Source organism: Limtongia smithiae (genome assembly GCF_038497785.1).
Source record: "Limtongia smithiae strain NRRL Y-17922 unplaced genomic scaffold V1518scaffold_21, whole genome shotgun sequence".
Classification (NCBI taxonomy): domain Eukaryota; kingdom Fungi; phylum Ascomycota; class Lipomycetes; order Lipomycetales; family Lipomycetaceae; genus Limtongia; species Limtongia smithiae.
In genome coordinates this window covers 51,711-77,658 of record NW_027117642.1, presented here as the reverse complement: position 1 = coordinate 77,658, position 25,948 = coordinate 51,711, and the positions used below count along the sequence as shown (strand labels likewise).

The following is a 25,948-nucleotide window of genomic DNA, read 5'->3' as shown; positions in this document are numbered from 1 at the left end:
GTCCGGCTGCCATTGTGATTGATGGAGTAGTAGTTGACGGGAAGTGCTAGGCGAGTGCTGAGGGGTGCGAGACGTGCGAATGAAGCTGCGAGATGCGAATGGAGAATGGAAGTACATCCTGAGAGACATTGCAGGGAACTTATAGATGCTCATTTGGCCCGAAAATAGCACTGGCAAATGCAACACGGACTCGTGGCGGCGGCCACATCTTGGGCACTGGCGCCTGCCGCAGCTGCGGCGCAAGCACAGCCGCGCACAGCCCCGAACAGCCACGAACAGCCACCAGGGGCCAGCTCGTAGATCACTCAGCCTCCGCACAACAATCGTTCTCTCTTCCAAAAATAGCTCGTCAACAAATTTGTGCGCTCATTGAAGCTCTGGGTATCTTATCTAGATATGCCAGTTGGATATTTGCCAGAGGAAGAAACCGTCGCAAGACGCAATAGATGGCGCGCAAGGGCTGAACTGCTGAGGTGGACTTGATATGTTACCCTACTTGACAGGCTTCAACGCCACATTCACTTACGACTGAGCAAATGAACGACGGGAGGTCATCCTAGCCCAGGGCGCCTCAAAGGTTGCATTATTCTGATCTGGTCACTGTTGCTAGATAAATCTGCAGTTGAAAGGTCACGGATACGAGGGGATTGACGAAATTGTGGCAATTTCAGTGACAGAATACTAAGACTCGTACTATACAGCCACCACGCCAGCATGTCCTGGTCGCACCGGCATATTGGACAGCCAGGAACTATCAAACTCTGCGCTTCGCACTTGTATTTACAATTGCAAGGCTTTTGTCACTCGTTCTGTCATTATACGTATATATTCCATAATCCCATTCACTATCTGCTATCTTCAATTGCAGTTCTGGCGCAGTATGACTTACGCATTAAGCAGATTTCTTGCCAGATCCTCATCCTTGATCGGCATGTCGTAGGCTTTACTGACAAGAGCTTGGGTATATCGATTTGTTCCTTGCATTTTCATCCACGACCCACCGTTCGTCGCTGAGCGCAACATCTTGTACGGAACCGTGTTGGCAAGAAGATACTAACACCGAGATCTACTTCATATGTCCACATTCGTGCAGTACCCTCATTACCATTAATAAACTAAGTGATCAACATTCCTAGTGCCCAATCGTGAATTTCCCTTCGTCGCCACTTACGCAGCCGGTACTGCATGTATCTGCAATAGTAATTTCCCAGGGACCGCCGCTAGACAAACCACCAGCAAAACACAAAACTACAATGACCAGAACAAGCGAATTTCAGATACTCTGGAAACCAAGGACCTAGACCTGCGGATTTCTTCCTATCGCCATCGTCTCTTGCGAAGTTATCGTGCACTACAAGTTCCAGGACAAGGTCGTTTAGCCGCTAGGTGTCCAAACTGGCTTTGATTCTGACGACCATCGCACTATATTATTGGTTTTCAAATATGCAGTGTTGGTATGCGATATCGTGTTGTGGAATGCGGTAGCAATACAGAGAGCACTATTCATTACTATCTATTGTCTTATGCATTCGCGTCGCTATGAATATGATCGTCGTGCTGCTGTAGCCTGTGAGGTCTGCGTTGCCCTCCGCCAACTGTTGTTGGGTCGGCGTTTCTCTCGCGTCATCTGCGCTGTCATATGGTCAGAGATGGCCTTTATGATGGCCAGTGGTCATCGCTTAGCTGGGAAAGTCGGTCAGTTGGCTAGAACATGAGTGATTCTGATCGACCTATGAGCACTAGAACAATCATCCAACGTCTTGCACTATTATCGCATTAACGCTGTCCTAGAGCACATTGCCCCTTGAGCTGGCGACACCTTTCTATCCATGCGCTATCGCTTGAGGCATATCATGACAAAGAGTAAGTTATGACTGTGTCGTATCCTTCGCTTTCTCTGGATCATATTAACTCCTGATTGGCCTGTCCTGCCTGTCCGTCTCCGTTCTTCAATCCCCCGGTTAGATTGAATAATTAATCGCATTTCGTGGAATTGCGCATGGATTTAATGATTGAACATTTCATTCTAATCGCAGGACAGGACGACAGAGACGGGCCGTGGTTTGTTAGGAACACGACAGTTTCTGTGTGGTCGTTCTTGTATGTCGTGAGCAAGCCAAATAGAGTCACTTATAGTATAGCCACTTAGCTGTATGTATATCGCATAAATTTGCATCTGTATAATCTCGTTTGGCGAGTCTGCTCTGAACAGTTCACTTCTCGCGGAGACGAAGGTGTATCGCTGCCAGTTTCACCAGATCTTCGCTTCTGAATTCAAAGCAACAGACAAATAGCACATAGCTGGAGTTCTATTATGGGTATTTTGCAAGTGAAGAGACAAGTTCTCTGCAGTAGATGTTCTGACTTCTTAATTTGTTCATGAAGATGGCGGGCCGCCGCCCTGCAGCGCTGCGGGCGACCATTCTGCTTCGTCTCTATATCAAGAAGACAGGGCCCGCCACTAAAAAATCTCGTACCTTACCAATCATTAAATTACCATTGCAAAGAGGAGTGAGATGAGAGTGAACAGCTCTCCACAAGATAATATTTGGGACATGACCGACTTGCACAACGAGTGTAGTAACTCTCAGTTGAAGCTGCGTGGACTGAGGGTCTCCGAATTTAGCACTGTGCGGCTGTGGGCAGTACGTAAACTTGATGAGGCGCAGTCTGGTTCGGAGCGTCACGTTCATGGCACAAGCTCCGACCAGCTGGGGTATCTCGCCAAGAGATATTGGGCTTATAAGCCCAGAACAGTGATATACAGAGTTGAGGAGACATGACAGCTTATTCAAATTCACCGTAAGAGCTAAAAGACGGGAATATTACTCCTGGAACTGCTGGACGGACAGCTTAAGTGGGGTCGACCCCGCATCTCTAATGTTCCGCGGCTCCGGAAAATGCTTCGACTCTCTGTTGGACAGAACACAGTGAAATGCTTTAACTACGGATATCCCATGAAGGTATTGTTTTGATGCTCCTTACTGGTCAACCATGCCCATTGTGACTTTAAGTCCTTCTGCCGTGTCGCTTGCGTACACGGATACTGGCGTGCCATCACCATCCCGCGGCGACTATGACACACTAATTCTTGTTCACGGACTGGGCTTCAACAAGGGTAAGAGCAACACGAGCTCAAAGAAACATTTTCCACTGACAAGAGATCAGAGATTTTCAGCCCGCTCTACGCTTGCGCGTCACAGCACAATGCTCGACTGATAGCCTACAACCAGCGTGGTTACCGCGACTCTGAGCCACATGATGGCAGTCTCGGACACGAGCAGACGGCGGCTACGCTCGTGCAAGACCTGGTTGAGCTGATCCACTACGTGACGGCAACTATGAATGTGCCGCGCAAGCCCATAGTGTTGGGCTGGTCGAAAGGCACTCTACTACTGATAGGTATTGCGACCGATGGCTACCTCCCGGCCGTCGTGCGGGCGGAGGTGCTGTCCGAAATCCGCGGTATGATCCTCTATGAACCCCCGGGCAGCGCGTTTGGTATGCCGCTGACAGGAGCTGCCTCGGTGCTCGCCAAACCAGGGACAGATGCTGGCCAGTTTGCAAACGACTTTGCTCTGTGGATCAGCGGGTTCTACGAGCCCGGCAGCGAAGTCGCGTACAAGACGTCCATGGAGACCCTGCCGGAGAAGCTGATCGCAGTCTCGAGTGAGCCTCAAATGGCCATGGCTGCGCTTCCGTGGAAGCTGTCGGTGGACAAAGACCGGCTTCGGAGGCTAGTGATCGATGCAGTGCGATGCGAGGATGCACCGGTGGGGGTGTGCTGGAACGGGCACACCGTGAAATACATCGCAGACGCCGCGCAGGAAGCGGCGCGCGTGGGCGGACGCGTGCAGCGGCTGGATTCTCACGGGAACCATTTTGCGTTTGCACACGAGCCGGACGCGTGGCTGGGCGCGGTGCTGGGCTTCTTTGCGGTGCTGGAGCAGGAACAGGCTCAGGCTGGAGGCGGCGAACGGAGTCAAGGATCCCGTGCCGCGATTTAGTTAGGCGGGGAGCCACGGCGCTGGACCAGGCTGACTCAGTCACAATTGAATCACTTTTTGCTGTGCTCTTGGCGTGAGTCATTCGGTTCGATGCAGACCCCAGGGCCTGTGCGGTTCAGCGCCCCACTGCAGCTCAGGCTTGCGCAGAGGCGGGCCCGGGCGTAGGAGTGCAACCGCTCTGGCAGATAGGAAGGGACCGAGCGAGGAGAAGGCAGAAGAAGAAGCGCCGGTTCAAGCACTGGCCACGACGCCGCTGGACCAGGACCGCGCTTGGTCCTCCGCGAAAACCGCCAGCGGCAGTTTCTCCGGCTCTCCTCCTGCTCATCTCCACTGCGCCCCGTCCCCTCCCACCTGCTTCGCGCCCCCCGCAGCCCCCCCTCGCCGCCGCCGTCGCTGCTCCTCCCGCGCCATGAAGACTGGCAGGGACCCCGCTGTGCGCGCTCACAAGCGCTATGACGCCAAAATCATTGGCGTCCGCACTGCCGCCGTCAGCGCACACGACAACCACCATGACGGCGGCTCCGCCGCCGCCACCCCGGCCTCCGCGCCGTCAACAAAGACTTCCGCGGCATCGAATGGCTCCGGCGAAGCGCCAACACATCTTACCCGCATCATCTCAGCGTGCTCCCGGTGTCGCTCCCGGAAAACGAAGTGCGACCAGAAGTTCCCGTCGTGCTCGGCATGTCTGAAGGCTGGAGTCGAGTGCGTTGGGCTCGACGCCGCCACTGGCCGCGAGGTGCCGCGAAGGTTGGTGCTCGCTGGTAGAAGTGGATGTCGTGGATCGACTCTGACGTGCTGCTGAATTCTAGCTACATCGCCCATCTCGAAGATCGTGTAGCGTTTCTCGAAATCCAACTGCAGAACCAGGGTATATCTATTGATGCGACTGACAACACGCTTAATCCTCAGCACTCCAACACTCCTGGTGCTTCTTCCGATGGCGCCCTACCAAACTCCCTGTCTACCCCGAACGAGCCAAGACCGAAGGACGTTGACTCATTGGTGTCCACTGTAGGACTAGTGTCCATGAAGGGATCATCCACGCTCTCATCGCCTTCCTTCCTTGGTCTTTCCTCCGGAATATCATTTGCTCGACTCATGTTTGCCGCCGTCAAGCTCCGCGGACAGGATGTACCCTCGGCAGCGCTGTCCATGGCCTCCTCCGAGCAGCCTGACATGACAATCCGTCAAAAGCCCGTTAAGATCGTTCCCGCACCGTTACCTGCTAAAGAGGTCGCGGAGACTCTGCTTGAAGTATTCTTCAACCAGGCCAACGCTCAGATTCCCATTTTCCACCGAGACGAGTTCATCCATGCATACTTCGAGCCAGTGTACGGTGCTTATTCCGTCCAGACAAAGCTGGCAAACATCAACAACGTTCGAAATGACTCAGTTTCGCCATCGTCCGCCAACTCACCGGAGCTATCTGCAAGGAAGTCCCCTGTTGCGACGACTACCACAGTGAAGACTGAATTCCCAGCAGACGCGGGCGACGAGAAGCCGAAAGTCAATGGCGACAAGGCGAATGGCGGCGTATCACATGGAACGGCTGGAAATGCGGACGACGATTCCTCACTGAATTCGCCGGAGATGCAACGGTCTCTGTACTTCCTAAATCTCATTTTCGCCATCGGCGTGGCGGTTCACCAGCAGCAATATCCCGCATTCCTGTGCGAATCATACCATGCCTCCGCGATGCGATATATAGAGCCTGTGTTTGCTTCGCCGGATAGGCTGGAGTCTCTGCAAGGATTACTGTGTCTTGGGCTCTACTCTATCATGCGTCCCGCAGTTCCCGGCGTATGGTACGTTCTAGGTGTCGCGCTGCGTCTGTGTGTTGATCTCGGACTGCACGTCGAAGGCGGGGCAAAGACCTGGAGTGGGACGAACATCGTTCCGAAGAGCGGCCAGGCTAGCACGCGTGACATGGACCCATTCGATGCGCGGACTCTAGATCTACGGCGACGACTCTTCTGGTGCACGTACGCGATGGATCGGCAAGTGTGCGTGTACCTGGGTCGACCATTCGGCATTGCGGACAACAGTATCAAGGTTCCCTTTCCAAGCGACTTGGATGACGTTTTTATCACGTCGGACGGTATTACGAACCCACCAGTGGACACTCCTCCATCGTATAAGCAGGTTGCCGTGCATATCTTTCAGATCAGACGGCTGCAGTCTGAGATTCAGACGATTTTATATGAGCGCGCTGAATTACCAAGGCGGTTTGCGACGTTAAAGGAATGGCAGACCAACATGGCGCGACGACTCGAGGATTGGAACAATTCCGCACCCAAGTCAGCCAAGGATATGAACTGCAATTTCAACCTATACTTCCTCGACTTGAACTACCACCAGTCGAAGCTACTGCTACACGGCATTTCACCAGCAATTCCAAGACCATCAGTTGAGGCGTTTTTCATTATCGCGGACGCATCGGAGAAGGTTATCCGTGCATATCGACAGCTACATCGTGAGAAGAACATCAACTACACGTGGATGGCGGTTCATAATTTGTTTATGGCAGGAACATCGTATCTGTATTGTCTGTACCACTCTAAGGAGGTGCGATCGCGCACGCGTATGGATGTGATAGACTTTAACACAATGGCGTGCATACATGTGCTGACAGCGATGGTCGACCGGTGCGATGCTGCGTCGGGTTGTCGGGATACATTCGAGCTCCTGACGGCTGCTATTCTGCGACTCTGTTACAACGAGAAAGCAGCAGCTGGAGAGATCATTGCGCCGTCTAACGCCGGAGCTGCAGGCAGTGCTGGCGATGGTGAGAGCGCAAAGGCAGGTCGCAACGCCACACCCCCAGTACCACCCGCGATGCCGCCACCCGCGAAGCGGTCACGGCGATCACGACTGTCCAACTCTTCGGCGTCTATTCTTCCAAATTCATTCCCCTCTGGGTCTCAGTCAGATGCGATGTCGTCTCTCCCGAAGATCGTGACGCCGCCGGCCATGGGACAGATGCTGCCGATGTCGCAGCAGGTTTTCTCGCCGATGTATTCAGTGTCAAACATGGAATTCAATGGATCGTTGAATCCGGTTTCGCCATCGACGCTGATGACGCCGTCTATGTCTACGATGGACCCACCTGTGGTTTCGCAGGCCGATACTCCGCAATCGACGACTTCAACAACGGAATCACTGAGGACTAATGGAGGCGGGCTCTCTCCCTTTGCGTCCTTTGAGTCAAATACGCTGCAGTGGATGACCGAGATGGAGCCGGATTTGGACGAGATTTTCCGGACGGCAGCTGAGATCCAGGCAGTGCCACCGATGCATGGGAATTTTACGCATCCGGTGGCGTATTCCGGGAACGTTAGCGGAAACACGCAGGGGGGCGGGTACGCATATCAGTTTAGTCCCGGCACGGCGATTCAGCATCAGTATGCCACGAATGGGTATTTTAACAACGATGGTAAGATTATCTTAGCAGGTCATCGAGCATAGTGCTGGTCTAATACCTTCATAAAGGACTAGGATCAGGCTCGCCCGGAGATTCGACTGTGTCAGCGTCGTCAGTGTCACCGAGTACCAATGGCGGTAACCCGGGCGCGCAGATCTGGTCGGCACCACGTGCTGCGTCCTATGCGTCCTCGTCCTCTGCAGCTGCTGCCGCGACTGCCACGACGCTCAGCACGGGCTCAAACAGCATATACCCAATACCAAACGCCTCCGGCGCGAGCGCCGTGCAGCAGCAACACCAGCAGATGGCGGACGACGAGTACGACGGGCAGCGGATCTACGAGATGATGTACGAGTTGCCGTCAGCTTCGATCTGGGACCAGTTCTTCGGCGGCGCGAATTTCGCACAGGTCGGGCCTGGATTTGCTGGGATGCTAGGTTCAAATAACCAGAATGATAGTCCGCCATTGAATGGCACGCCGCCTATGGTGCAACCGTCAGTGCAACCGTCAGTGCAACCGCCGCAGCAACAACAAGCGCAACAGCAGCAAGGTGGATCGGGTCAAATGAACAGAAATTCGGGACCCGGAATGGCGTTCTATTAAGCACGTATAACTAGTTTTGGGGAGAGTGTCTTTTTTGGATTAGTTTTTCTCTTGGTCAGGATCTCGCTTGTACATCGATAAGTTATGTTTGGTTATGGTTTTTGTTATGTGTGCCGCACTGTTTTGGCGATTTCTACATGTATACGGAGTACGATATCTAGAGTAGCCCGGTCTGTGACAATAGAGATTTCATATTATGTACTGTGACGCATTATTGTGCGTAAATTCATTGCGGCTCTTCATGTAGGACTTCCCTGTGCCGGATTTGACCCCGGGCGATGGGCGCATCGTCAGGATCCGGCGCCTCGACCCGAACACGACGCGCCTCGAGCTCCTCGGCCACCGTGCGTTTGCGTTCCAGCTCCTCGCTCTGACCTCTGAAGCCCCAGAGGATGATAAGTGAGATAATGGCAAGCGCAAGAAAGTAAAGGAAGAGCTTGCGCGCGGTGCGGGAGCGCAGCATGGAGGAGACATGCGGCCGTTCTTGCCGTCGTGGCTGGAAGTATTGTGTGCCAGAGTGGCCGTACGGGTTTGCGGACATGGTAGACGTGCGACAGCGGGTGTGCAGAGCGGCAGTTCAATCTATATGTTTAGATGTTAGCTTATGCAGAGTTCGTGGGCAATGGAGATCGACATACGGTGAGACGGTAGCGGACCGTGCGTGGTGCGGAGACGCGTCGGAGTCGAGGAGATGAGCTGCGATGCATCAATTAATCGTGGGGCGTAAACAGCGGCTGTGTTGGGTTCCATAGTACGTGGCCCAGTACGACCTACTACGCAATTGCGTCTGTGCAATCTAGTCCAGAACTACCTGGGACAGGGCGGCAGTCTCGAGATCCCCCTCCCTTACACCTTCTCTTCCTCTACCCCGTCCGACTCTCACTATCCTACTCAGCCTTCTTCGCTATCGCGGCGTTCTACGACGGCCAGTCTCGCTCTGTCTTTACGCTGATTGCTGCATTGCGTCCCCGCTACCGACCTCGCTGCTCGCGCAGCCCGCACACGCTCTCATCACTACTGCCTGTCTCAAACCGCATCTCCGTGCCGACTGGAGCCCCTCTCAACCAAAGCAAGCGCTTCCTACTCAGTAGTTACCGCTACCACCACCACCACCATGGATCGGAAAGCACAGCCATTCCCCACATTTGACGACAGTCTGCCGTTTTCCTCGCTGCTGTACCAAATCGAACTTCACATCGTACGCACCGTCGACTCGCCATACTCGTACGAGCAACTCCGCGGACCACCGTTTTCCACGCACTTGATTCGGCCGCTGGGTACGCATTGGGGATGGCCATGAGGCGTAAATCTTGGGATAGCCGGCTAATAATTGCGACTGTGCTATAGTGCGATCACTCGTGCAGACCAGGCATCCGGCTATACTGGCCGCGTTGCTGGCGGCGCGGCTCGACTTTGCGGTGCAGGAAGACGATAGGGCGATCCACGAAGCCAGAGCATACACTGCTGAGCTCGTTGCGACTCGTTATGCGTCACATTTGCCCGAGGTACATATTCATTGTTATTTCGTGTCGTGGTGGTCCTAACAAGCCAGAATGAACTCATCCAATACCTCACCTACGAAATCCCCCGCAAGCCAAACATGGCGACTGTGTCGCGCCAGTCTTCAGTCGCGCCGACGCCGATGGAGCGCGTCCCTCTTCTATCGGATCAAGACAGTTCCAATGTGTCTGTCCTTGGAGGACTGAACCCCGCAGCCGTGGGCTCGGAGATCGATCTCGAGCGACAAGATGCTTCCGAGAATACGCCGTATGTCGCCGATTCGGCAATTGGCCTCAGTGCGCTTGAGCTTGCAATCCTCGGCGATGCCAAGAAATTTTTGTTGTCGCGCGCGGTTGAGGACGTTGTTGCGTCGATCTGGGACGGTCGGATTGTATTCTGGGATAGCATCTCCATAGCGGCACGCAAGCGGGCGTCGTTTTATAATCCCCGACGACCAGGAAATGATTGGTACTCGCGACTGCGGGTGCCGAAATATCGCATGTTTTTTATGATGTTGAACTACGCGGTTCTATTGGCGTTGTACTATGCGGTGTTGACACAGCGACAAACTGCGTATATCTCAAGTCTTGAAATTGCGCTTGATCTATGGTTCGCTGGGTTTGTGTATGAGGAGATCGGACAGGTTCGGGAATCGGGGAGTATACGATATTATGTCTCCGACTACTGGAGCGCGTTTGACTTGACAATCATCTTTGTCTTTTTGGCGTATTTCATTTGCAGACTAGTCAGTGTTATGCCGTCATACAAAATGCGGACAGCAGACGCGGCGTTTGACATTCTCGCGCTCGAGGCTTTGTTACTTGTGCCCCGCGTATTCTCGCTCCTGTCGATCACACCATATTTCGGTACTCTGCTGCCGTGCTTGAAGCAGATGACGAAGGACTTTTTGAAATTTTTGGTACTAATTGTCATTCTGTACGTCGGATTCCTAACGACATTTTCCTTTTTGGGACGTGACCAGTTCACGGTGAATCAAATGGCGTGGTTGCTGATCCGTGTGTTCTTTGGCGCGCCGTACGATGGACTGGATGCCGCGTCTTTGATTTCGCCGATTTTTGGACCTACGTTGATGCTCATCTTTGTGATTCTTACAAAGTAGGTTGTATTTAGAGGATTTGGAGTAACTTGGAAATGATATGGTGCTAACGATTTTGCAGTGTTTTGCTGATCACAGTTGTGATTTCTATTCTATCCCAACGTTTCGGCCAGATGATGAACAACGCGAAGTATGTTTCCACCTTTACTCGTTGTTGAAAACATAGCTAACTAGCCCCAGTGAGGAGTACATTCTTCTGTTTTCGTCTCTCGTTATGGAATCCATCACGACATCCGATCGCGTCACGTATTTCTATCCCCCGCTCAACCTCATCGGCATCCTCATCCGCCCACTTCGCCTCTTTTTGACACACAACGAATACCGCACACTGCGTATCTGGATTTTAAAGGTAACCCACGCACCTCTTATCGCGTTGCTATGGGTGTACGAGCACGTGCAGTATATTCTCAGCGAGAACACGGGAGAGAAGCGGGGTAAGTTGTTGCACCTCAAGGGTCCCAAATCAAAGACACATTTGTGGAAGACCCGGTTCACAAAAGACTTTGGCACGGGTGGTAGTATTGCGCAGGGTTTGTTCATTGCGAACCAGACAATGGTGTCAACAGGTGACCCCCTCTTGTCGGCCTCTGGGGGGTACGGTAGTTCGTTTGCGAACCAGAGCGCGAGTGAGTTGAATAACAGTAACGAAAATAGCAAGTGGAAATCGGCTCGGTCCAATGGCGGTGGTAGCACAGAGGCGGCGGCTGCAACAGGGATGTCAACGCAGAGTGGCGTCGCGACGCATCGCAAGATTCGGAAGGGTACCATCGTCGCGCAGAATATCCGGCGCAGCCAGAGCGGGCTCAATATCAGCAGTAGCAGACAGCGACCGCCGCTCGCAGTATCTGCTGGTACCAGCCCCGACGAACCTGGGGCGGGTGGACAACAGACGCAGTTGTACGCGCCAACTCCAGTCTACGCTGTGTCGCAGATGCAACTGCAGTCATCGACGCCCGCGACCAAATCCGGGCTAGGAAGAAGTCAAACCGCTCGCGTATCCGGTGCTACTTCGGATCCGGCGCATATGCAACGCATACGGAAATCTCGACTCGCGATATCGATACTACGTGACTTACGACAACGGCGGAGTTCAACCATGCCTGCTTACAACACCGGCAATGGGCGTGAGGACGACGATGTCGCGTCAGAGAATGGCACGGTCAGCTCGACCGGCGCGACGACACGTCATGTCGCTGGCGCTCGCGCATTGGCTGGGAGTACTGAGGACCTCGGTGAGGGTGACGAGCAATTCGGTCTTACCGCGATGAAATACAAACCAGCAACATTCCCTTCCGTCTCCTCGGCCGACGAAGACCCGGAAGAGGAGGAAGAGGAAGAATACGAAGACGAGCGCGAGGAAGAGGATGAACGTGCGGACGAGCACCGCTTCCCGAGCCTTTTCGACAACGCGGACGCTGCAGCCGGAGCTGGTGCCGGCATGCATGATGACGACGAGGACGAAGGGGACGACGATGCATTTTTGAATCTTTACGCTGATCAAACAACGGTGCATATGCGCGCTCTTGAGGAGCAAGTTTATAAGATGAAGGAGATGCTGGAAAAGATGAATATGTTGTTGGTCGAGAATCTGGAGAAGGACGGCGGCGCGACAAGTGCGTCGAGAACAGTGGCGAACACACCGAAGCCGGGTGTAGTCGCGTAAAGCACACCCGGTACATATAAATGAATTACAGGAAGGAAATAGTTATAGAACCTAGAAAAATGATGCCGGAGTTTGTGAGTTGCTTTCTGTTTGGAATGTTCTTGATGGACTTGCATGTCAGCCGAAACGCGTGAAATTTCATGAACGAATTGGATCATAATAATTTTGATAGTCATTACTGTCCCCGATTCTCCAAAAAGACTCCTGACAGTAGCCACCGTCATCGCGAAACATGAAATGAGTGAAAGAGATTAGTCGTCATAGATGGTACTTCAGATATACCCACCACCTCCAAACCCGCCAAACCCACCGCCAAACCCACCGCCAAACCCACCGCCACTACCGCCGAACCCGCTACGAGGCGGAAACCCACCACCCATACCGCTGCGCGGCTGCTGCTGCTGCTGCAATGGATCCAAGACCCCGAGCGGATCACCGTTGGGATCGCCGTTGTTCGGGTCAAACGGGTCATCGTACCGCGCGCCTGGTGGTCGTATTCCTCCCACGCCGCCCATATTACCGGGCTGCGCAAGGCCACGGCCGCGGCGTCCAGCAAAGAGCGGATGGTCCGCGGATGGATACATGCCTGAATGTCCACCGCCCCCAACAAACGGGGACGTGATGCCCGGCGTCATTGCAGGATGCGGTCCGAGACCTGGTGGATATAAATCGTCTTCTCCAATAGAGAACGGTGACCGCATAGGGGCGGTTCCTTCCACGCCCATGCCGCCGCGAGCAGGGCGCAGGATTTCGTATTCATCTTCAAAGCCCGGCGGACCTGATAGTGGGGCGCCGCCGCCGACGATGGGGGCGCGGGGAAGGGGTGCCTCGGGGTATGCCGGCACGCGGGGGATCGAGGGTGCAGGTGGCGGTGCGCGACCGCGCGTGGGCTCGATGCTGTACGGTGGTGGTGGGAGGTTGTTGTGCGAATCTTGCTCGGTCGTTGTCGTGGCTGTTGCCGGTGTAGCAGTTGTACTCGCTGGCTCCCCGTTCCGTGTTGTAGAATTCGAAGACTTTGCGTTTGGCGGCACAAGTTTGGCAATAACGTCCGTCTCGACTGCACTAATAAACGCGCGCAATGCGTCAGGAGAAACGCCGTCAGGTAATTGCTGTGCCCCGGACGACGCTATAGTGAGCGTCATAGGGAAGGAGACACTGTCTGGGGATAGCACATCCGAGATCGTTATCTCAAAGCCACAAGTAGCCTCGTCCGCTACCGCAGATGGTGTGGATGATGAGCATGAGGAATCAGCGAAAGGCCTGCCTTCGGCGAGTGCGGAGACGATCAATTTGTTGCGACCAAGACGTGTGAGGGAAAGCACGAACGGCGCGAGCGGAGATCGCGCGTTTGTATACCGAAATGCAAAGTGCGTGCGTGATGCGGGTGCTGGCACCGCTACATCAGCGTCCGATCCTGCTGTCCGGTCCGTGTCCTCCTCGTCGGAGCCGATGTAGTCGAACCCCGCGGTCAGCATCGCGGCGTGCGCGAGCAATGCGAGCACTTCTGTTGGCGATGAGGCGGTAGTGCGGTTAACAGAGTCCATTGTGGTTGATAGCGTCGCAAGGACACTTTGAAGAGTGAGCGGAGGCGGATCAGTTGACGCCATCGCATACGGTGTGATTGTGGCGGAGAGAAGGGGGATGGTGAAGACGTGGTTTGGGAGAAAGTGGATGAATGCGATCGCCATCACCAGATCGGAGTGACAAAAACCTCCAAGCATACGAAATTTGAAAATCAGTTTTTAATTGCTATGTACTGCTCACAGAGATTTTTAAGTAGCTAGATACTGCACATGTATCTCGTGTCAAACCTACACCATATTCATCCCAATCTTCTCCAGCATCTGCTGCCTCTCAATCGCGAGCTTCGTAAACTTGTCCAAATCCTCATCTCTCGGCAAGCCAAGCAACTTATTACTCAATCCGCGCGTCTTTTCCGTATTTCCCCTGTCGTCCTGAAAAAAAAGACGCGTGCACATCTGTCGCACAAACGCCGTGCGATCTGTAGCCATCACGGCTACGCTGTTGTTGTACCGCTCCAGGGACGGCACATAGGTGATTGTCCAATCCGCCTCGGATGTCCCCGTAACACGCAGTACAGATTCGAACATGTCGCGCTGGCTGATGACGAAGGAGGTCATGTACATGAATTTGTCTCGGAACATCTCCAAGCAGGGCTCCTTGTCATCGGGACCGTCGGGTTCGATCTTGAGACTGAGCAACTTCGCGACGGCAAGACCGAGCTGCGGCCATGTGGTCGTGCAAATTTTGGTCTCACCATCATCAAACATAGTCACCGTGCGCTTCCCGAAATCAAAGCCGTACGCCACGGTGAGCGCAAGACTCCACTCGTACCAGAATCCGCACGAGACCGCAACATACGAACTCTTCCCGAGCTTCTCAATCAACTCGCGATGCTGACGCTTCGGAGCGCCGATGTGCATCTCATTGCCCAACACTTCATCAGCCATGTCGGGCGCGAACTCGTTCGGGAGTACCCACTTCACCCCCGCGTCGGCTGCGGCAGTGATTAACTTAGCATCGCTATCGGGTGGCGCCCTACCGCTCATTGTGATCACGAGCGCATCCTGGCCCTGCAGCGCAGCAACCAGCGACGCGGGGTCGGAGTAGTCAACCTTTGCGACCTGCACACCGGCCGGCATAATTGCGGTGCTTTCGGTGCGCGTGATCGCGGTCACCGCGAGCTTGCCGGTGGCGAGGAGTGCCTTGGTCATGTAGCTGCCCGCGTTGCCGGTGGCCTGCGTGCGTTAGTTGTGGATGCTGATGTAGAAGAGATGGAAGACGTACCCCGACAATTGCAACTTTGCGGATGTAGTTTGCTGCAGGAGTAGTCATTGTGGTACAAGTAGTGTAGCCGTTGAGGAGGAGGAGGAAGTTGCGAGCACCCATCCACCGGCAGCGCTTGCCATCTTATATTCTCGTGCTGCAGGCATCTTAATGAGACAATGTCTGCCCAAAATCGTCCATATCATGCGGTTTTTCAGCGGTTTGCGGAGGGTTTGCAGCGGCTTGCGGATGGTTTGCGGAGGGTTTGCGACGGCACGGAAGAACGCCATCTGCCGGAGTGCCCCTGAACGCTAGCAGTTGGTGAGACGTCCGCGGCGGTGAGCGGCCGAATGCGGACCAACTCTCCTCCGAGCCCCGGACGCTACCTACATATTCGACGCAAATGCTAAATTGCACACATATAGAACTACAGCATATCCTAATTAGTCTCAGATGGATGATCTCGGTCGTATTATTTCAGACAAGGATTTTCTTACACATCTGCTGGAACAGTCGAGTACACTGCACTGTGGAAGTCCGTTTGGTGATGACAATATGGGGGTATCCCATGGAAGACATCTTACAGGCAATAGGAATTGATAAAAAGAGAATTCTGGGGTCAACAACGCACGTAGGTGGCGAAGAAACTCCAGGTAGTCCGCCTCTTATGCAGAAAGGCTAGAACTATCACCAGTCATGAAGTGACTATCCTATATATTCAATTACCCCGGCACACTCCAACATCCCAAATCCAGGAATCCCCATCCACGGCCCTCGGTCCTGCACCTATGACCGTAGAGCACGCAACCGCTCGCCGAGCGAGTCCTCCTCGACCTCTGTCGCGGAGGGCCCGACCTTGCCCTGGACCGCCTGCTGAGAGTTCAGGTTCTGCTGCATCTCGAGCCCCGCGGCATCGGCAACCTGCTGCAGCAGCAAGTCGACGTTCTCCTGCGGCGCGTTCACGGCGTTGGAGACTTGGCCCGCTTCTTCGTAGTACGAGGTCGTAACGTCGAGGTCTTCGAACTGCTGCTCGAATCTCTCCATCACAAGCGACATCTGCATTTGTTAGAAATGAGCACAACTCAAACTCGTAGTGCGATCTCGCCTTCTCAAGATTCATGTTCTCCATGGCCGAATCCATGCTTCGCACCACGGCCGCCATATTGCCGGTAACCTTCGACACGTAGTCAGCACATATCCCACTTCCCACACAATCACCTCAAAACATACATTCCGCATGGTCACAGCAGTCTGCACGCGACTCGCGACCGCATCGATGCGGGACGCAAGACGCAGCAGGTTCAGTCGCTCGCTCTGCTTGCGGATCGCGTTCTGCGCGTACAGCTTCGCGATGTCCTGGTTGCCCTGCAGGATGGCCTGTCGAGTGTTAGATGGGCGATGACGAGGGAATGAGGGACGAAACACACTCTTCGGATCTTCTCCCTCTCCCGCTGCTCTTCCTTCGCGGCACGGGCAGCCTGCTTGTTCAGCGACTTGGCGGTGAACTGGAGATAACGGTGTCAGCGACGGCGGTCACGACGAAGTCGCTTAGAGTCGAGACGTCACCGCTAGCAAGTACCTTTAGATTGAACAGTGACTCTGAGAAGCACGACAACGATTAGCACCGGGTACAGTCGCGATGGGCAGAGTGACGCATGCGAACAGCGGGTACGGTGCCGTACACTCCATGCTGTGCTGCACGCACACCGCCGTGCAATGCCGCAGTCAACGATACACAGAATGAAGTAGAAAAACACTCACTCTCTAGTCCTGACATTGCGTAGTGTGGTGGCGGTGGAGGATGGGAGTGGCGATGATGGCTGCGATTCAGGTGGCGGTGATTAGCGTTAATCTAGGCGTCTGCGGCGCTGCTTCTCTTCTTCTTTTTAACCCACCACCTTTTATTAATCTACTCAACAGTGCCCACGTTTTATATATCCAGGAACTACAGACTCAAACAAATATACATAAGCAAACCCTACTCTACTCCCACTCGACCGTAGCCGGGGGCTTGGAGGTGACGTCGTAGACGACGCGGGCGACGCCAGCAACCTCGTTGACAATCCGGCTGGACACAGTCTTGAGGAAGCGTGCGTCGAAGACGTACCAATCCGCGGTCATGAAATCCACGGTCTCAATAGCACGCAGAGCAATGACCTGCTCGTAAGTGCGCATGTCGCCCATGACGCCGACGGACTTGACGGGGAGCAGACACGCAAAGGCTTGGGAGATCGAGTCGTACAAGCCCGCTTTGCGAATCTCCTCAATAAAAATGTAGTCGGCTTTGCGTGCGATCTCGACCTGCGTCGGAGTGACCTCGCCAAGAATGCGGATGGCGATGCCGGGGCCGGGGAAAGGATGGCGCCAAACGAGGTCGTGTGGAATGCCGAGAAGGGTGCCGAGGGCGCGAACCTCATCCTTGAACAGCTCGCGTAGGGGCTCGATAAGTTTAAGCTTCATATTTTCGAGTAAACCGCCGACGTTGTGATGGGTCTTGATGGTCTGCGAGGGGCCCTTGAAGCTGATGCTCTCAATGACGTCAGGATACAGTGTGCCCTGGAGCAGGTACTCGATGTTTCCGCCGACCTCGGCGTCGATCTTGGCGGCCTCATCTTCAAACACCTCGATGAAGGTGTTGCCAATGATCTTGCGCTTCTTCTCAGGGTCGGTGACACCCTGAAGTTTACCGAGGAACAAGTCAGACGCATCGATGACCTTGAGGTTGATACCGAGATGAGTCGTCAGTGTGTCATACACCTGCTTCGCCTCGTTCAGGCGCATGACACCGTTGTCGACAAAGATTGCGTGGAACCGGTCGCCAATGGCTGTGTTGAGCAGCTTAGCAGCGACAGTCGAATCCACACCACCGGAAACGGCGCCGATGACCTGGCCAGTAGGGCCGACCTTGTTGCGGATACGCTCGATCTCGGTGTCAATAAAGTTCTCCATCGTCCAGTTCTGACGGCACTTGCACGCGGTGATAGCAAAGTTGTAGAACAACTTGGTACCCTGCTTCGTGTGTGTCACCTCGGGGTGGAACTGGATACCCCAGATCGGCTTGCTCTCGTGGGTGATGGCCGCGAACGGCGCGTTCGAGGTCGTCGCTATGATCTTATAACCAGCAGGCAGGCTCGACAGCTTGTCGCCGTGACTCATCCACACTTGGAAGTCGTCGATGTCGTCGAACAAGAAGTGCTTGTCCGCAACCTGCAGCTCAGCGTAGCCGTATTCGCGCTTCTCGCTCCCGCTGACATTGCCGCCACTGACCCACGCAATCTCCTGCAGACCGTAGCAAATTCCAAGAATCGGAACCTGTCGCGACGTGAGCCTATATCTCAAATAGTGAATGACTCACAGAACGCACTCCTAGGTCGAACACGGCGGGGTCGACATGTGGCGCGTCGGCGGCGTAGACGGAGTACGGACTGCCAGAAAATATGACACCCTTGGGCTTCCAAGTGAGCTCGGCAATCTTCTGGGTGCACGGCAGCATCTCAGCGTAGACATGTAGCTCGCGGAGACGGCGCGCGATGAGGTGGCTGTACTGGGAGCCAAAGTCGAGAACGAGGATGGTGTCGAAGACAGAAGAGACCTGTATAATTAGAAGCTGTATGAGAAAACCTTGAACGACATGAAACGTACCTCGACGACTTCGGCTGGCGCAGCTGCGCCATCGGTAGGAGCAGACATTGAGGGTGGTGACGGAAGCGAAGAAGCTGGCGATGAGCAACCAGGAGCGCAATAAAAAAAATGTGCAGCTGCGGGTTAGGGCTCTAGTAGCTGATACGGGGTCTGTACCACGGGTTAGGGCTGCGCGCGGCCAATGAATCTCAGCTTCCCCATACAAAATCAACAACACGCGCCCCTCCATAATTCATCCCACGCGCTTCTTCATATTCAAGGCCCCCGCTAGCAACTCTCCCGGCGCCCCCTTATTCTCTATTTCTTCGCGCGCGCGTGCCGCGTATAGTGCTGCACCAGTGTGTCTGCGCTGTCGCCGCGTGCGCCTCCGCGTCGATCGCAACCATCTCCGGTCGCTGCCCGAGCACGCCCCGAACGACCACCGCGTCGTCCGCGATCTGTCTCGTCGCCGTCTTCACCACGCACACATATACCCCCACCGCCATGCCATCGGCGTCCGCAGTTGCTCCTGCGGCAACAGACGCCGCGATCGTTACTGCCGCCGGCACCGCCGCGACCGTGACCTCGTCGCCCTCCGGCGCCTCGGCCCAGCCGGTTACCGCCAACCATCACCGCCGCGGCCATAGCAGCAGCACCGCTGCGTCGTCACCGTCCGACTCGCTCTTCTCCTCCGCCATTGCCGCCACAAATTCCAACATCTCCCGCATCTCCAAGACCGTCGCCGCCACCTCCAGCATCCTTGCCGGCGGCGGCAGCAACCCGTACGGCGAGTTCGGCACGGGCTCGCACTACCGCACCATGATGAACGACATGGCGCCAGCGCTGCGCAAGCAGGACGCACAACGGCGCATGTTTTCCTTCCGCAACGCCACGTCGCTTGCGTCCTCGCGTCGTGCCGCTGCGGCGGCGAATAGCAGTAACGCGGTTGGGTTTGGCGATGCACCTGCGCTGCTGCTATCGAAAGAGATGCTGCAGGATCTACCTGAGAGTAGTCTGTCATTTTCGTTGTTACAAGGCTTCCGAGCGACGCTACCTGAAAACTCGGCCGCACAGGAGGTGGCAGCCGATAACACCAAGAAGCAATTGGTCAAGAAATCAAAAAAATCAAAAGTACCCGAACAGCAACTACAACCCGTAACGGAGCCGCTTACAGGCATTCCACGACTGCAAGCAGATCGCAAGGACATGCTGCGCAAACTGCAACGTATCGCCATTCGAAAGGTTCGTTGCTATGGTGCTGACTTTCCACTACACGAACTAATGATCTGCAGGCTGTCGTGCAGCAGGGTGTCCGCGAGGTCGACGCACGCATCGAGCAACTAGTTGCCGTCAAGAACCGACATCTCGAGCGTCTCGCCAAGTTCGATGAGCAAGAACTCGACATCGAGGACAAAAGTGCGTTTGTGTTTAGTATGTGCCTGGCACGTGATTAACGGTTTCCACAGTACAAGTTCTCGACTATCGGATAGAGCTGCTTCAGGAAGACGACGAAGTTGAGGATGAAGGCGCAGGTGTTCACGGGAGCCCTAATGGTGGCGTTGAGGACACAGACAGTCGCCGCGACGAGAGTGAGACGCAGACAAATTTCAGTGGGCAGTCGATGACGGTGCTGACCCTGCACGACTCGAACGAAGCGTTCACCGACGTGTATTCAACCGACGCCGACGACGCCGACGTGCGCGCAAACATGCTGCTACAGCTTGCAGTTGGTAACGGCCACAACAACAACATCAACAGCGGCGGTAACATGACGGGGGCAGTAGAGTACGAGTCGGACTCGGATTCGGAGGTCGACGAGGCGTTCGCGCAGGACATGTCTGCGTCCATGCGTGAGGCGTGGGTGTCTTCGTTTTTGGAGTGGGAGCGAGTCACGACGAACGACTAAGAGCATTATGGGGGCCGGGAGCATGTAACGGGATCTGGGCATAGATGACGCGACTATCTGTATATAGCACCTCGACATGAACATTCTTTTAGTGTAGCTTTTGCTATGTTTGGCTACGACTAACTACCGTCCTGCGGCGGGAGGGCGAACGCGGCGAGCATCTCGTCGGTAGCCGCGCTCAACCCTGCCTTGGTGAGCAACATGACAAGTCCTTGAGGCATAATACCGTAGTCTTGGAACGTGCGGCGGGAGTCTGCGTTCTGCGCCTCGTTGGTGAACTTGTATGTTGTGGAGAAGTCGGCGTGGCGTGTGAGGATCTCGTCTTCCGCGTGGAAGTAGAAGATTTCGTCGTTTTGTGAAGATTTCTTGGATTTCATCTTTTTCTTTTGCTTTTTCCGCGCGTGCTTGGAGTCAGAGTCAGAGTCGCTGTCCACGGTTGATGCTGTCTCCGTGAATGACTTCGAGATCAAGAGGAAGTTTTCGGCCTGGACGTGTTAGTAAGTACCCTGGGTGCCGACTGCTAGACGGAGACTAACCGGGCCGCCAGCATTGGCCATCTCGTCGCGCAGCATATTGTACATTGGTGGAATCACTTCAGTCGGCATATTGATCAGCCGCTCGCTGAACAGCACCGCAATAGAGCTCTTCGACGCTGGCGCAAGCAACTCGCGTAACCGCGCGTTAAAGTCTGTCTTCGACGCAGTCTTCCTCAACATATAATCCACTACCTGCCCCAGCGGACTTCCCTCCGCCGCGTGCGCGTCGAGCACAGTCAAGAACGCGAACGGGTCACTTTCGGGGCCGTCGGTTTTGATTGTTGATCCTGGAGCGGTGCTTTGCGATAGGAGAAGGTCTGAGAGGGCTGAGAGGTCAAAAAAAGTGTTGTCGGCGTCGAAGGTCTGGCGGAGCAGGTTGCGCAGAGCGTGGAAGTCGATGTCTGGCCGGAGGTCGTAGTAGTCAAAGTCAACATTGACGATGTCGACAGATTCCTCGCCGGAGGAGTCGCCGTCAGCGCTGGCATCGGCAGCCTGGCGCCTTGTCAGTAAGACGTCATAGCATAACAGTAAGAGAACCTACCCGGTCGCCCTTGCGTTTAGCCATGGTGATGTGTTGTGCTGCAATGAGAATGTTCAGAGTATTTCTAATGGCAGCGTCCGTTAGACAATCAGAAGCACGTGATACTCACATGAGAATCAGGTGACTATCAGCGGAGGGATGGACGGGGTCTGTACTGCGGGGAATGCCACTATCCGGCGGGGAACTGTGGCGGTGTATTCACGTGAGCGCGCTGTGATAGGCTCCAGGATGTGGCAGTGCAAGTGGTGGGGGGGCGGTTCGTCGGGCTGTTCTCTTCCACTCCTCTTCCGCCTCACAACTTCTGATCCCCTCTTCACCACCCTTCACCACCCACTCTCTAACCCCCCTCTCCACCCCCCATGGCTTCGCTCGCCTCCGCAAAGCGCCTCGCGGCCGCGTCCGCCCACCCACACAATGTCTCGCGCCTGCTGCTCCGTAAGAGCCCACTCGCACTCGCCGGTCAGGGCGCTGCCATGCGCATGGTCGACCTCGGTATTCGCACCGCGTCTTCTTCCGGCGGGCCCGTGAAGGTGCGCTCCAAGCGTGTATGGCTAAACGGGGAACGAACAAAGATGCTGACGGTCTTAGATCACCGTGCGTGACGCCCTTAACCAGGCGATGGCAGAAGAGATGGAGCGCGACGAGCATGTCTTCCTGATGGGCGAGGAGGTCGCGCAGTACAACGGCGCTTACAAGGTGTCGCGCGGGCTGCTTGACAAGTTTGGCGACAAGCGTGTCGTGGACACGCCTATCACGGAGGCCGGCTTTACGGGACTGTGCGTCGGCGCGGCGCTCGCTGGTCTCAAGCCGATCTGCGAGTTCATGACGTTCAATTTCGCGATGCAGGCCATCGACCAGATTATCAACTCCGGCGCAAAGACCTTCTACATGTCCGGCGGCACGCAAACCTGCAACGTCACCTTCCGCGGACCCAACGGTGCTGCCGCCGGCGTCGGCGCACAGCACTCCCAGGACTATTCTGCCTGGTACGGTGCCATCCCCGGCCTCAAGGTGATCTCGCCCTACAGCGCCGAGGACGCAAAGGGCCTGCTCAAGGCCGCCATCCGCGACCCCAACGTCACTGTCTTCCTCGAGAACGAGATCCTCTATGGCGAGACCTTTGAACTCTCCGAGGAGGCGCAGTCCCCGGACTTTGTGCTCCCCATTGGCAAGGCTAAGATCGAGCGTGCTGGCACCGACGTCACCTTAGTTTCCCACTCCCGCAACGTCGAGTTTTGTCTCAAGGCCGCCGAGACCCTTGCGCAGGAGAATATCTCTGCAGAGGTCATCAACCTTCGCTCAATTAAACCCATGGATGTCCCTGCCATCATCAAGTCGGTTAAGAAGACAAATAGACTTGTCTCAGTCGACTCTGGCTTCCCTGCGTTTGGCTTTGGCTCTGAAATCTGCGCACAGATCATGGAGACAGAGGCCTTCGACTATCTCGACGCGCCCGTAGAGCGTGTTACCGGTGCCGAGGTTCCCACTCCATACGCCGCCTCGCTCGAGACTTTTGCTTTCCCCGTTCCGGAGATTATCGTCAAGGGTATGTTCTCTGCGCACTTGTATGTCTCCTCCTCCGCTAACAACCTACAGCCGCCAAGAAGACCCTCTACTTGCCTTTTTAATTCCTTAAACGCTATCCTGTCCGCCAGGCCGTAGACAGGACTGCCTTAGATAGTTAAAATTTACTACTTCTTAGACTATTGCCGTTCACGATTTTTGTAGCGGTTAGTGCGCACCCTCTGAGCCGCACAATGTCCCAGGACGCTATTGCCTTTTCATACTCCATAACTGCCCAATCTCTACCTCCGCGCCACAATGTCCCGGCAACGACAAGTGCTGAACTCATACCGCTCTCTGCTACGCGCAACACGTATTGCGTTTGGCGCCGACACCCGCATGCTCCTGGCCGCGCGTGGCGAGATACGCCGAAACTACGACCTCGGCGCTCGTGAGTTCGTAGACGACGGCACTACCGCGGCCGCGGAGGAACTCAACAAGAGACTGGAACATGCCGCCGGGGTCGCATTGATTTTGCGAAGTAACATTGCGCAAGGCGTGATGACCCCCGATGGGGAAAGGGCGACGAGTGCGCCGAGTACTACCGCCACGCTTGGAGGGGAGGAGGACGGCGTGCAAGATGAGGGAACTTACCGTGCGCTTTTCGTTGGTTGGAGTGTTTGAGAATGAAGTGGCTAATGATGCACGCAGAAATACGGCTACACAAGTACTCCGAACTAGGTGATAATAAGAGCGTCAAGGGCGGTAAGACCAATCTTGGTGGTCGATCGCGGAGTATCAACTGGAACCAGCAGTAACCACAACCTACGTTTTTGTATATAAGCTATTGATTGATTTGTATTATCGCATAGTTAAATTCCCATAAAAGCCCAGAAACGCAACCAATTCCCAGTATATTTACAAAAAAATTACGCCTCAAAGTCAGGACGCTGGCTGGCGTATGTGACACTTGCCTGTCCCGGCGGCAGCTTCGGCACAGCAGTCACGGAGGAGCTACTGGCTTTTGCTTTCTTCGCCGACGGGTCCACGTCGCCGTCCTTCTCCTGTGTCCGCAGCGCTGCGCGCGCTTCGTTCACAATCTTCCGCTTATTCGCACGCGCGAGTTTCGTGTTCTGTAGAGAGTGGTCTTCGTCACCAATTGCCCGCGGGCGGCCCCATGTCACACGCAATGGACATCCCGCGATCAACACAGTCGTGCCGGTCGCGGCGGCTGCAGCTTCCGCCGCCTCCCGGGTTGTGTAGTTGATAAATGCACAATGCGAGCGGTGCGAGCAGACCACCGATTTCAGCGTGCCGTAGGCGGCAAAGAATGTCCGCAACGCATGCTCGGGGAGATCGTCCTCCACACCTGTGAGGAAAAGGGACATGATTTTCGTGTCTTTTGGGACGGTGAGGGGTTGTCCGAGGGAGCTGGTGGACGAGAGCTTCGAGACAAGTTTTGCAATGCCCCGATTTGATGAAGATGAGGATATCGCAGTGCTGCTGCTGCTCCCCCGCGGTTGGCTTCGGTCGCCTCGTCCGTCAGCGAACTTTTCCACATTCGACCGCGAGTGATACGGCTGTGCGACAGCAAGTTGCTGCAACAGAGCCTTTCCAATCTCCTCTGCCCTATCCTGTCCATTCGCATACAAAAGCGCATCCTCGCCATCCTCACGTATACGCGCCTCAATATTCTGCGCGACAAATTGCTTCGAAATCACATTCACCGGTTCATTCGTCGTTAATGCCATACTTCCCGGTAACACTTGACTCGCGAGCCCCGCGTCCTGCACCATCCTCAACGCCGCGTCGCGGATCGCAAGTGGCACGCCGAAGGACAAGTCGAGCATGCATGATTGGCAGCAGTTCTTCTGACGCGCACAGGTGAGGCAAATAATTGTCTTCTTCATGCGCTCGCCCTGACCTTCCGGACGCCACCGGAACACTGTGAACGGGCGCGTGCAGATCTTGCACTCGTCGGCGTGACGCTCGCGTGTCATCAGCACATAGGGATTGGGACCAAGGCAGCGCTCGCAGACAGATGAGATGTCGGTGTCTTCCCACGTCGCTTTGTTGATGTCGGCTCTGTATGCTGCGTTAGTCGGGCCTGCTATATGCGTCATAGTCGGTGCGAATACGTACTTTGGTGCTGCCATTATTGTGTGCGGTCTATCGAGGAAGCAGATGGCGACGAGAAGAAGTTGAGGCGAAGAGATGCTGTGGCTTAGAAATCAGTGGTGGCGGTGCAATTACTTGATAGTGGCGCAGCGTTATCCACAGAGCGCGTGTAATGTAATCTGCTGGACGTATTTGCAGCTGGTGCTCTCCAGTATCAACTAATCTCGTGTTGACTCAAAAGCGAAACCGCAATTCGGAGCAGTTACAAATGAAAACAAACGTCTGCAGTCTATAATCGTCATTCTGTTCACCATTTTAGAGCTACAATTACAAGCGATGCAAACGAAATGAAAGAAGAACATACAAACAATAGGAAGCCCGTACTCCAAGAATTAGTGAAAAACAAATTACGCTTGCTGATAGCTTTGATACGTCTCGAGCTATCCACCGGTCATCGCCTTTGTACCGCATCTCCTCCATTCATGTAGATATCATCGCCAGATCAGCACATCGCCGACTGATGATTAAACTTACCATGGCGCGTACATGTAACGTGCCTTCTGGCACAACTTTGCTTGATCTGTTATCGATAAGCTGGGACCGACGTGCTAGTCGTAGACGAGT

General features: G+C 54.8%; 12 protein-coding genes across 12 annotated transcripts; 6 read left to right on the top strand and 6 right to left on the bottom strand.

Moving 5' to 3' along the window:
* The first annotated feature begins 2,693 nt into the window (after positions 1-2,693).
* V1518DRAFT_424017 (Alpha/Beta hydrolase protein) lies at positions 2,694-4,072 on the top strand. The gene is made up of 2 exons (XM_066905826.1): positions 2,694-3,118; positions 3,169-4,072. Exons 1-2 carry the CDS (start codon positions 2,995-2,997, stop codon positions 4,005-4,007), a joined length of 963 nt encoding a protein of 320 aa, XP_066756854.1. The 5' UTR covers positions 2,694-2,994; the 3' UTR covers positions 4,008-4,072.
* Positions 4,073-4,306: 234 nt separating this feature from the next.
* On the top strand, positions 4,307-8,234 carry V1518DRAFT_424015 (fungal-specific transcription factor domain-containing protein). The gene is made up of 3 exons (XM_066905825.1): positions 4,307-4,754; positions 4,817-7,440; positions 7,497-8,234. Exons 1-3 carry the CDS (start codon positions 4,417-4,419, stop codon positions 8,030-8,032), a joined length of 3,498 nt encoding a protein of 1,165 aa, XP_066756853.1. The 5' UTR covers positions 4,307-4,416; the 3' UTR covers positions 8,033-8,234.
* A 561-nt stretch (positions 8,235-8,795) lies between these two features.
* V1518DRAFT_424008 (uncharacterized protein) lies at positions 8,796-12,574 on the top strand. Its single transcript, XM_066905824.1, has 5 exons — positions 8,796-9,309; positions 9,380-9,537; positions 9,585-10,648; positions 10,711-10,779; positions 10,830-12,574. Exons 1-5 carry the CDS (start codon positions 9,147-9,149, stop codon positions 12,310-12,312), a joined length of 2,937 nt encoding a protein of 978 aa, XP_066756852.1. The 5' UTR covers positions 8,796-9,146; the 3' UTR covers positions 12,313-12,574.
* V1518DRAFT_424007 (uncharacterized protein) lies at positions 12,110-13,973 on the bottom strand. Its single transcript, XM_066905823.1, is given in 2 exon segments — positions 12,110-12,621; positions 12,634-13,973. The coding sequence occupies 2 exon segments, from the start codon at positions 13,917-13,919 to the stop codon at positions 12,585-12,587; spliced, it is 1,323 nt and encodes a 440-aa protein (XP_066756851.1). The 5' UTR covers positions 13,920-13,973; the 3' UTR covers positions 12,110-12,584.
* A 66-nt stretch (positions 13,974-14,039) lies between these two features.
* Positions 14,040-15,401, bottom strand: V1518DRAFT_424005 (uncharacterized protein). The gene is made up of 2 exons (XM_066905822.1): positions 15,121-15,401; positions 14,040-15,071 (listed from the first exon to the last, which is right to left on the bottom strand). The coding sequence occupies exons 1-2, from the start codon at positions 15,220-15,222 to the stop codon at positions 14,124-14,126; spliced, it is 1,050 nt and encodes a 349-aa protein (XP_066756850.1). The 5' UTR covers positions 15,223-15,401; the 3' UTR covers positions 14,040-14,123.
* A 91-nt stretch (positions 15,402-15,492) lies between these two features.
* V1518DRAFT_424001 (uncharacterized protein) lies at positions 15,493-16,937 on the bottom strand. Its single transcript, XM_066905821.1, has 6 exons — positions 16,861-16,937; positions 16,679-16,698; positions 16,527-16,604; positions 16,330-16,476; positions 16,205-16,273; positions 15,493-16,155 (listed from the first exon to the last, which is right to left on the bottom strand). The coding sequence occupies exons 1-6, from the start codon at positions 16,874-16,876 to the stop codon at positions 15,886-15,888; spliced, it is 600 nt and encodes a 199-aa protein (XP_066756849.1). The 5' UTR covers positions 16,877-16,937; the 3' UTR covers positions 15,493-15,885.
* On the bottom strand, positions 16,935-18,830 carry V1518DRAFT_423992 (uncharacterized protein). The gene is made up of 3 exons (XM_066905820.1): positions 18,742-18,830; positions 18,464-18,691; positions 16,935-18,411 (listed from the first exon to the last, which is right to left on the bottom strand). The coding sequence occupies exons 1-3, from the start codon at positions 18,787-18,789 to the stop codon at positions 17,083-17,085; spliced, it is 1,605 nt and encodes a 534-aa protein (XP_066756848.1). The 5' UTR covers positions 18,790-18,830; the 3' UTR covers positions 16,935-17,082.
* Positions 18,831-18,964: 134 nt separating this feature from the next.
* V1518DRAFT_423989 (uncharacterized protein) lies at positions 18,965-20,722 on the top strand. Its single transcript, XM_066905819.1, has 3 exons — positions 18,965-19,962; positions 20,013-20,136; positions 20,187-20,722. Exons 1-3 carry the CDS (start codon positions 19,225-19,227, stop codon positions 20,624-20,626), a joined length of 1,302 nt encoding a protein of 433 aa, XP_066756847.1. The 5' UTR covers positions 18,965-19,224; the 3' UTR covers positions 20,627-20,722.
* Positions 20,478-21,742, bottom strand: V1518DRAFT_423986 (p21-C-terminal region-binding protein-domain-containing protein). Its single transcript, XM_066905818.1, has 3 exons — positions 21,704-21,742; positions 21,163-21,654; positions 20,478-21,111 (listed from the first exon to the last, which is right to left on the bottom strand). Exons 1-3 carry the CDS (start codon positions 21,725-21,727, stop codon positions 20,746-20,748), a joined length of 882 nt encoding a protein of 293 aa, XP_066756846.1. The 5' UTR covers positions 21,728-21,742; the 3' UTR covers positions 20,478-20,745.
* Positions 21,743-21,994: 252 nt separating this feature from the next.
* Positions 21,995-23,415, top strand: V1518DRAFT_423983 (thiamine diphosphate-binding protein). The gene is made up of 3 exons (XM_066905817.1): positions 21,995-22,233; positions 22,292-23,249; positions 23,300-23,415. Exons 1-3 carry the CDS (start codon positions 22,063-22,065, stop codon positions 23,329-23,331), a joined length of 1,161 nt encoding a protein of 386 aa, XP_066756845.1. The 5' UTR covers positions 21,995-22,062; the 3' UTR covers positions 23,332-23,415.
* A 53-nt stretch (positions 23,416-23,468) lies between these two features.
* V1518DRAFT_423980 (uncharacterized protein) lies at positions 23,469-24,118 on the top strand. Its single transcript, XM_066905816.1, has 2 exons — positions 23,469-23,861; positions 23,918-24,118. Exons 1-2 carry the CDS (start codon positions 23,525-23,527, stop codon positions 24,022-24,024), a joined length of 444 nt encoding a protein of 147 aa, XP_066756844.1. The 5' UTR covers positions 23,469-23,524; the 3' UTR covers positions 24,025-24,118.
* On the bottom strand, positions 24,013-25,616 carry V1518DRAFT_185127 (uncharacterized protein). Its single transcript, XM_066900854.1, has 2 exons — positions 25,349-25,616; positions 24,013-25,291 (listed from the first exon to the last, which is right to left on the bottom strand). Exons 1-2 carry the CDS (start codon positions 25,360-25,362, stop codon positions 24,136-24,138), a joined length of 1,170 nt encoding a protein of 389 aa, XP_066756843.1. The 5' UTR covers positions 25,363-25,616; the 3' UTR covers positions 24,013-24,135.
* Between the last annotated feature and the right edge of the window lie 332 nt (positions 25,617-25,948).

Bases quoted from the DNA above. Each gene is read 5' to 3' on its own strand.
- V1518DRAFT_423986 (XM_066905818.1), bottom strand. From the start codon at position 21,727: ATGGCTAAACGCAAGGGCGACCGG. The intron at 21,655-21,703 runs GTAGGTTCTCTT...ACAAGGCGCCAG, and splicing joins CTAAACGCAAGGGCGACCGG to GCTGCCGATGCCAGCGCTGA. The intron at 21,112-21,162 runs GTTAGTCTCCGT...TAACACGTCCAG, and splicing joins TGGCCAATGCTGGCGGCCCG to GCCGAAAACTTCCTCTTGAT.
- V1518DRAFT_424017 (XM_066905826.1), top strand. From the start codon at position 2,995: ATGCCCATTGTGACTTTAAGTCCTTCTGCCGTGTCGCTTGCGTACACG. The intron at 3,119-3,168 runs GTAAGAGCAACA...ACAAGAGATCAG, and splicing joins CGGACTGGGCTTCAACAAGG to AGATTTTCAGCCCGCTCTAC.
- V1518DRAFT_424005 (XM_066905822.1), bottom strand. From the start codon at position 15,222: ATGGGTGCTCGCAACTTCCTCCTCCTCCTCAACGGCTACACTACTTGT. The intron at 15,072-15,120 runs GTACGTCTTCCA...TAACGCACGCAG, and splicing joins GCAAAGTTGCAATTGTCGGG to GCCACCGGCAACGCGGGCAG.
- V1518DRAFT_424007 (XM_066905823.1), bottom strand. From the start codon at position 13,919: ATGGCGTCAACTGATCCGCCTCCGCTCACTCTTCAAAGTGTCCTTGCG.
- V1518DRAFT_423980 (XM_066905816.1), top strand. From the start codon at position 23,525: ATGTCCCGGCAACGACAAGTGCTGAACTCATACCGCTCTCTGCTACGC. The intron at 23,862-23,917 runs GTGCGCTTTTCG...TGATGCACGCAG, and splicing joins GCAAGATGAGGGAACTTACC to AAATACGGCTACACAAGTAC.
- V1518DRAFT_423989 (XM_066905819.1), top strand. From the start codon at position 19,225: ATGCCATCGGCGTCCGCAGTTGCTCCTGCGGCAACAGACGCCGCGATC. The intron at 19,963-20,012 runs GTTCGTTGCTAT...AATGATCTGCAG, and splicing joins AACGTATCGCCATTCGAAAG to GCTGTCGTGCAGCAGGGTGT. The intron at 20,137-20,186 runs GTGCGTTTGTGT...CGGTTTCCACAG, and splicing joins ACTCGACATCGAGGACAAAA to TACAAGTTCTCGACTATCGG.
- V1518DRAFT_424001 (XM_066905821.1), bottom strand. The intron at 16,477-16,526 runs GTGTGTTTCGTC...AACACTCGACAG, and splicing joins AGAGGGAGAAGATCCGAAGA to GCCATCCTGCAGGGCAACCA. The intron at 16,274-16,329 runs GTATGTTTTGAG...TACGTGTCGAAG, and splicing joins CTGCTGTGACCATGCGGAAT to GTTACCGGCAATATGGCGGC.
- V1518DRAFT_423983 (XM_066905817.1), top strand. From the start codon at position 22,063: ATGGCTTCGCTCGCCTCCGCAAAGCGCCTCGCGGCCGCGTCCGCCCAC. The intron at 22,234-22,291 runs GTGCGCTCCAAG...TGACGGTCTTAG, and splicing joins CTTCCGGCGGGCCCGTGAAG to ATCACCGTGCGTGACGCCCT. The intron at 23,250-23,299 runs GTATGTTCTCTG...AACAACCTACAG, and splicing joins TCCGGAGATTATCGTCAAGG to CCGCCAAGAAGACCCTCTAC.
- V1518DRAFT_424015 (XM_066905825.1), top strand. From the start codon at position 4,417: ATGAAGACTGGCAGGGACCCCGCTGTGCGCGCTCACAAGCGCTATGAC. The intron at 4,755-4,816 runs GTTGGTGCTCGC...GCTGAATTCTAG, and splicing joins GGCCGCGAGGTGCCGCGAAG to CTACATCGCCCATCTCGAAG. The intron at 7,441-7,496 runs GTAAGATTATCT...ACCTTCATAAAG, and splicing joins TGGGTATTTTAACAACGATG to GACTAGGATCAGGCTCGCCC.
- V1518DRAFT_423992 (XM_066905820.1), bottom strand. From the start codon at position 18,789: ATGTCTGCTCCTACCGATGGCGCAGCTGCGCCAGCCGAAGTCGTCGAG. The intron at 18,692-18,741 runs GTACGTTTCATG...CTAATTATACAG, and splicing joins CGCCAGCCGAAGTCGTCGAG to GTCTCTTCTGTCTTCGACAC. The intron at 18,412-18,463 runs GTGCGTTCTGTG...ACGTCGCGACAG, and splicing joins CCGCCGTGTTCGACCTAGGA to GTTCCGATTCTTGGAATTTG.
- V1518DRAFT_424008 (XM_066905824.1), top strand. From the start codon at position 9,147: ATGGATCGGAAAGCACAGCCATTCCCCACATTTGACGACAGTCTGCCG. The intron at 9,538-9,584 runs GTACATATTCAT...CTAACAAGCCAG, and splicing joins ATGCGTCACATTTGCCCGAG to AATGAACTCATCCAATACCT. The intron at 10,780-10,829 runs GTATGTTTCCAC...AACTAGCCCCAG, and splicing joins CAGATGATGAACAACGCGAA to TGAGGAGTACATTCTTCTGT.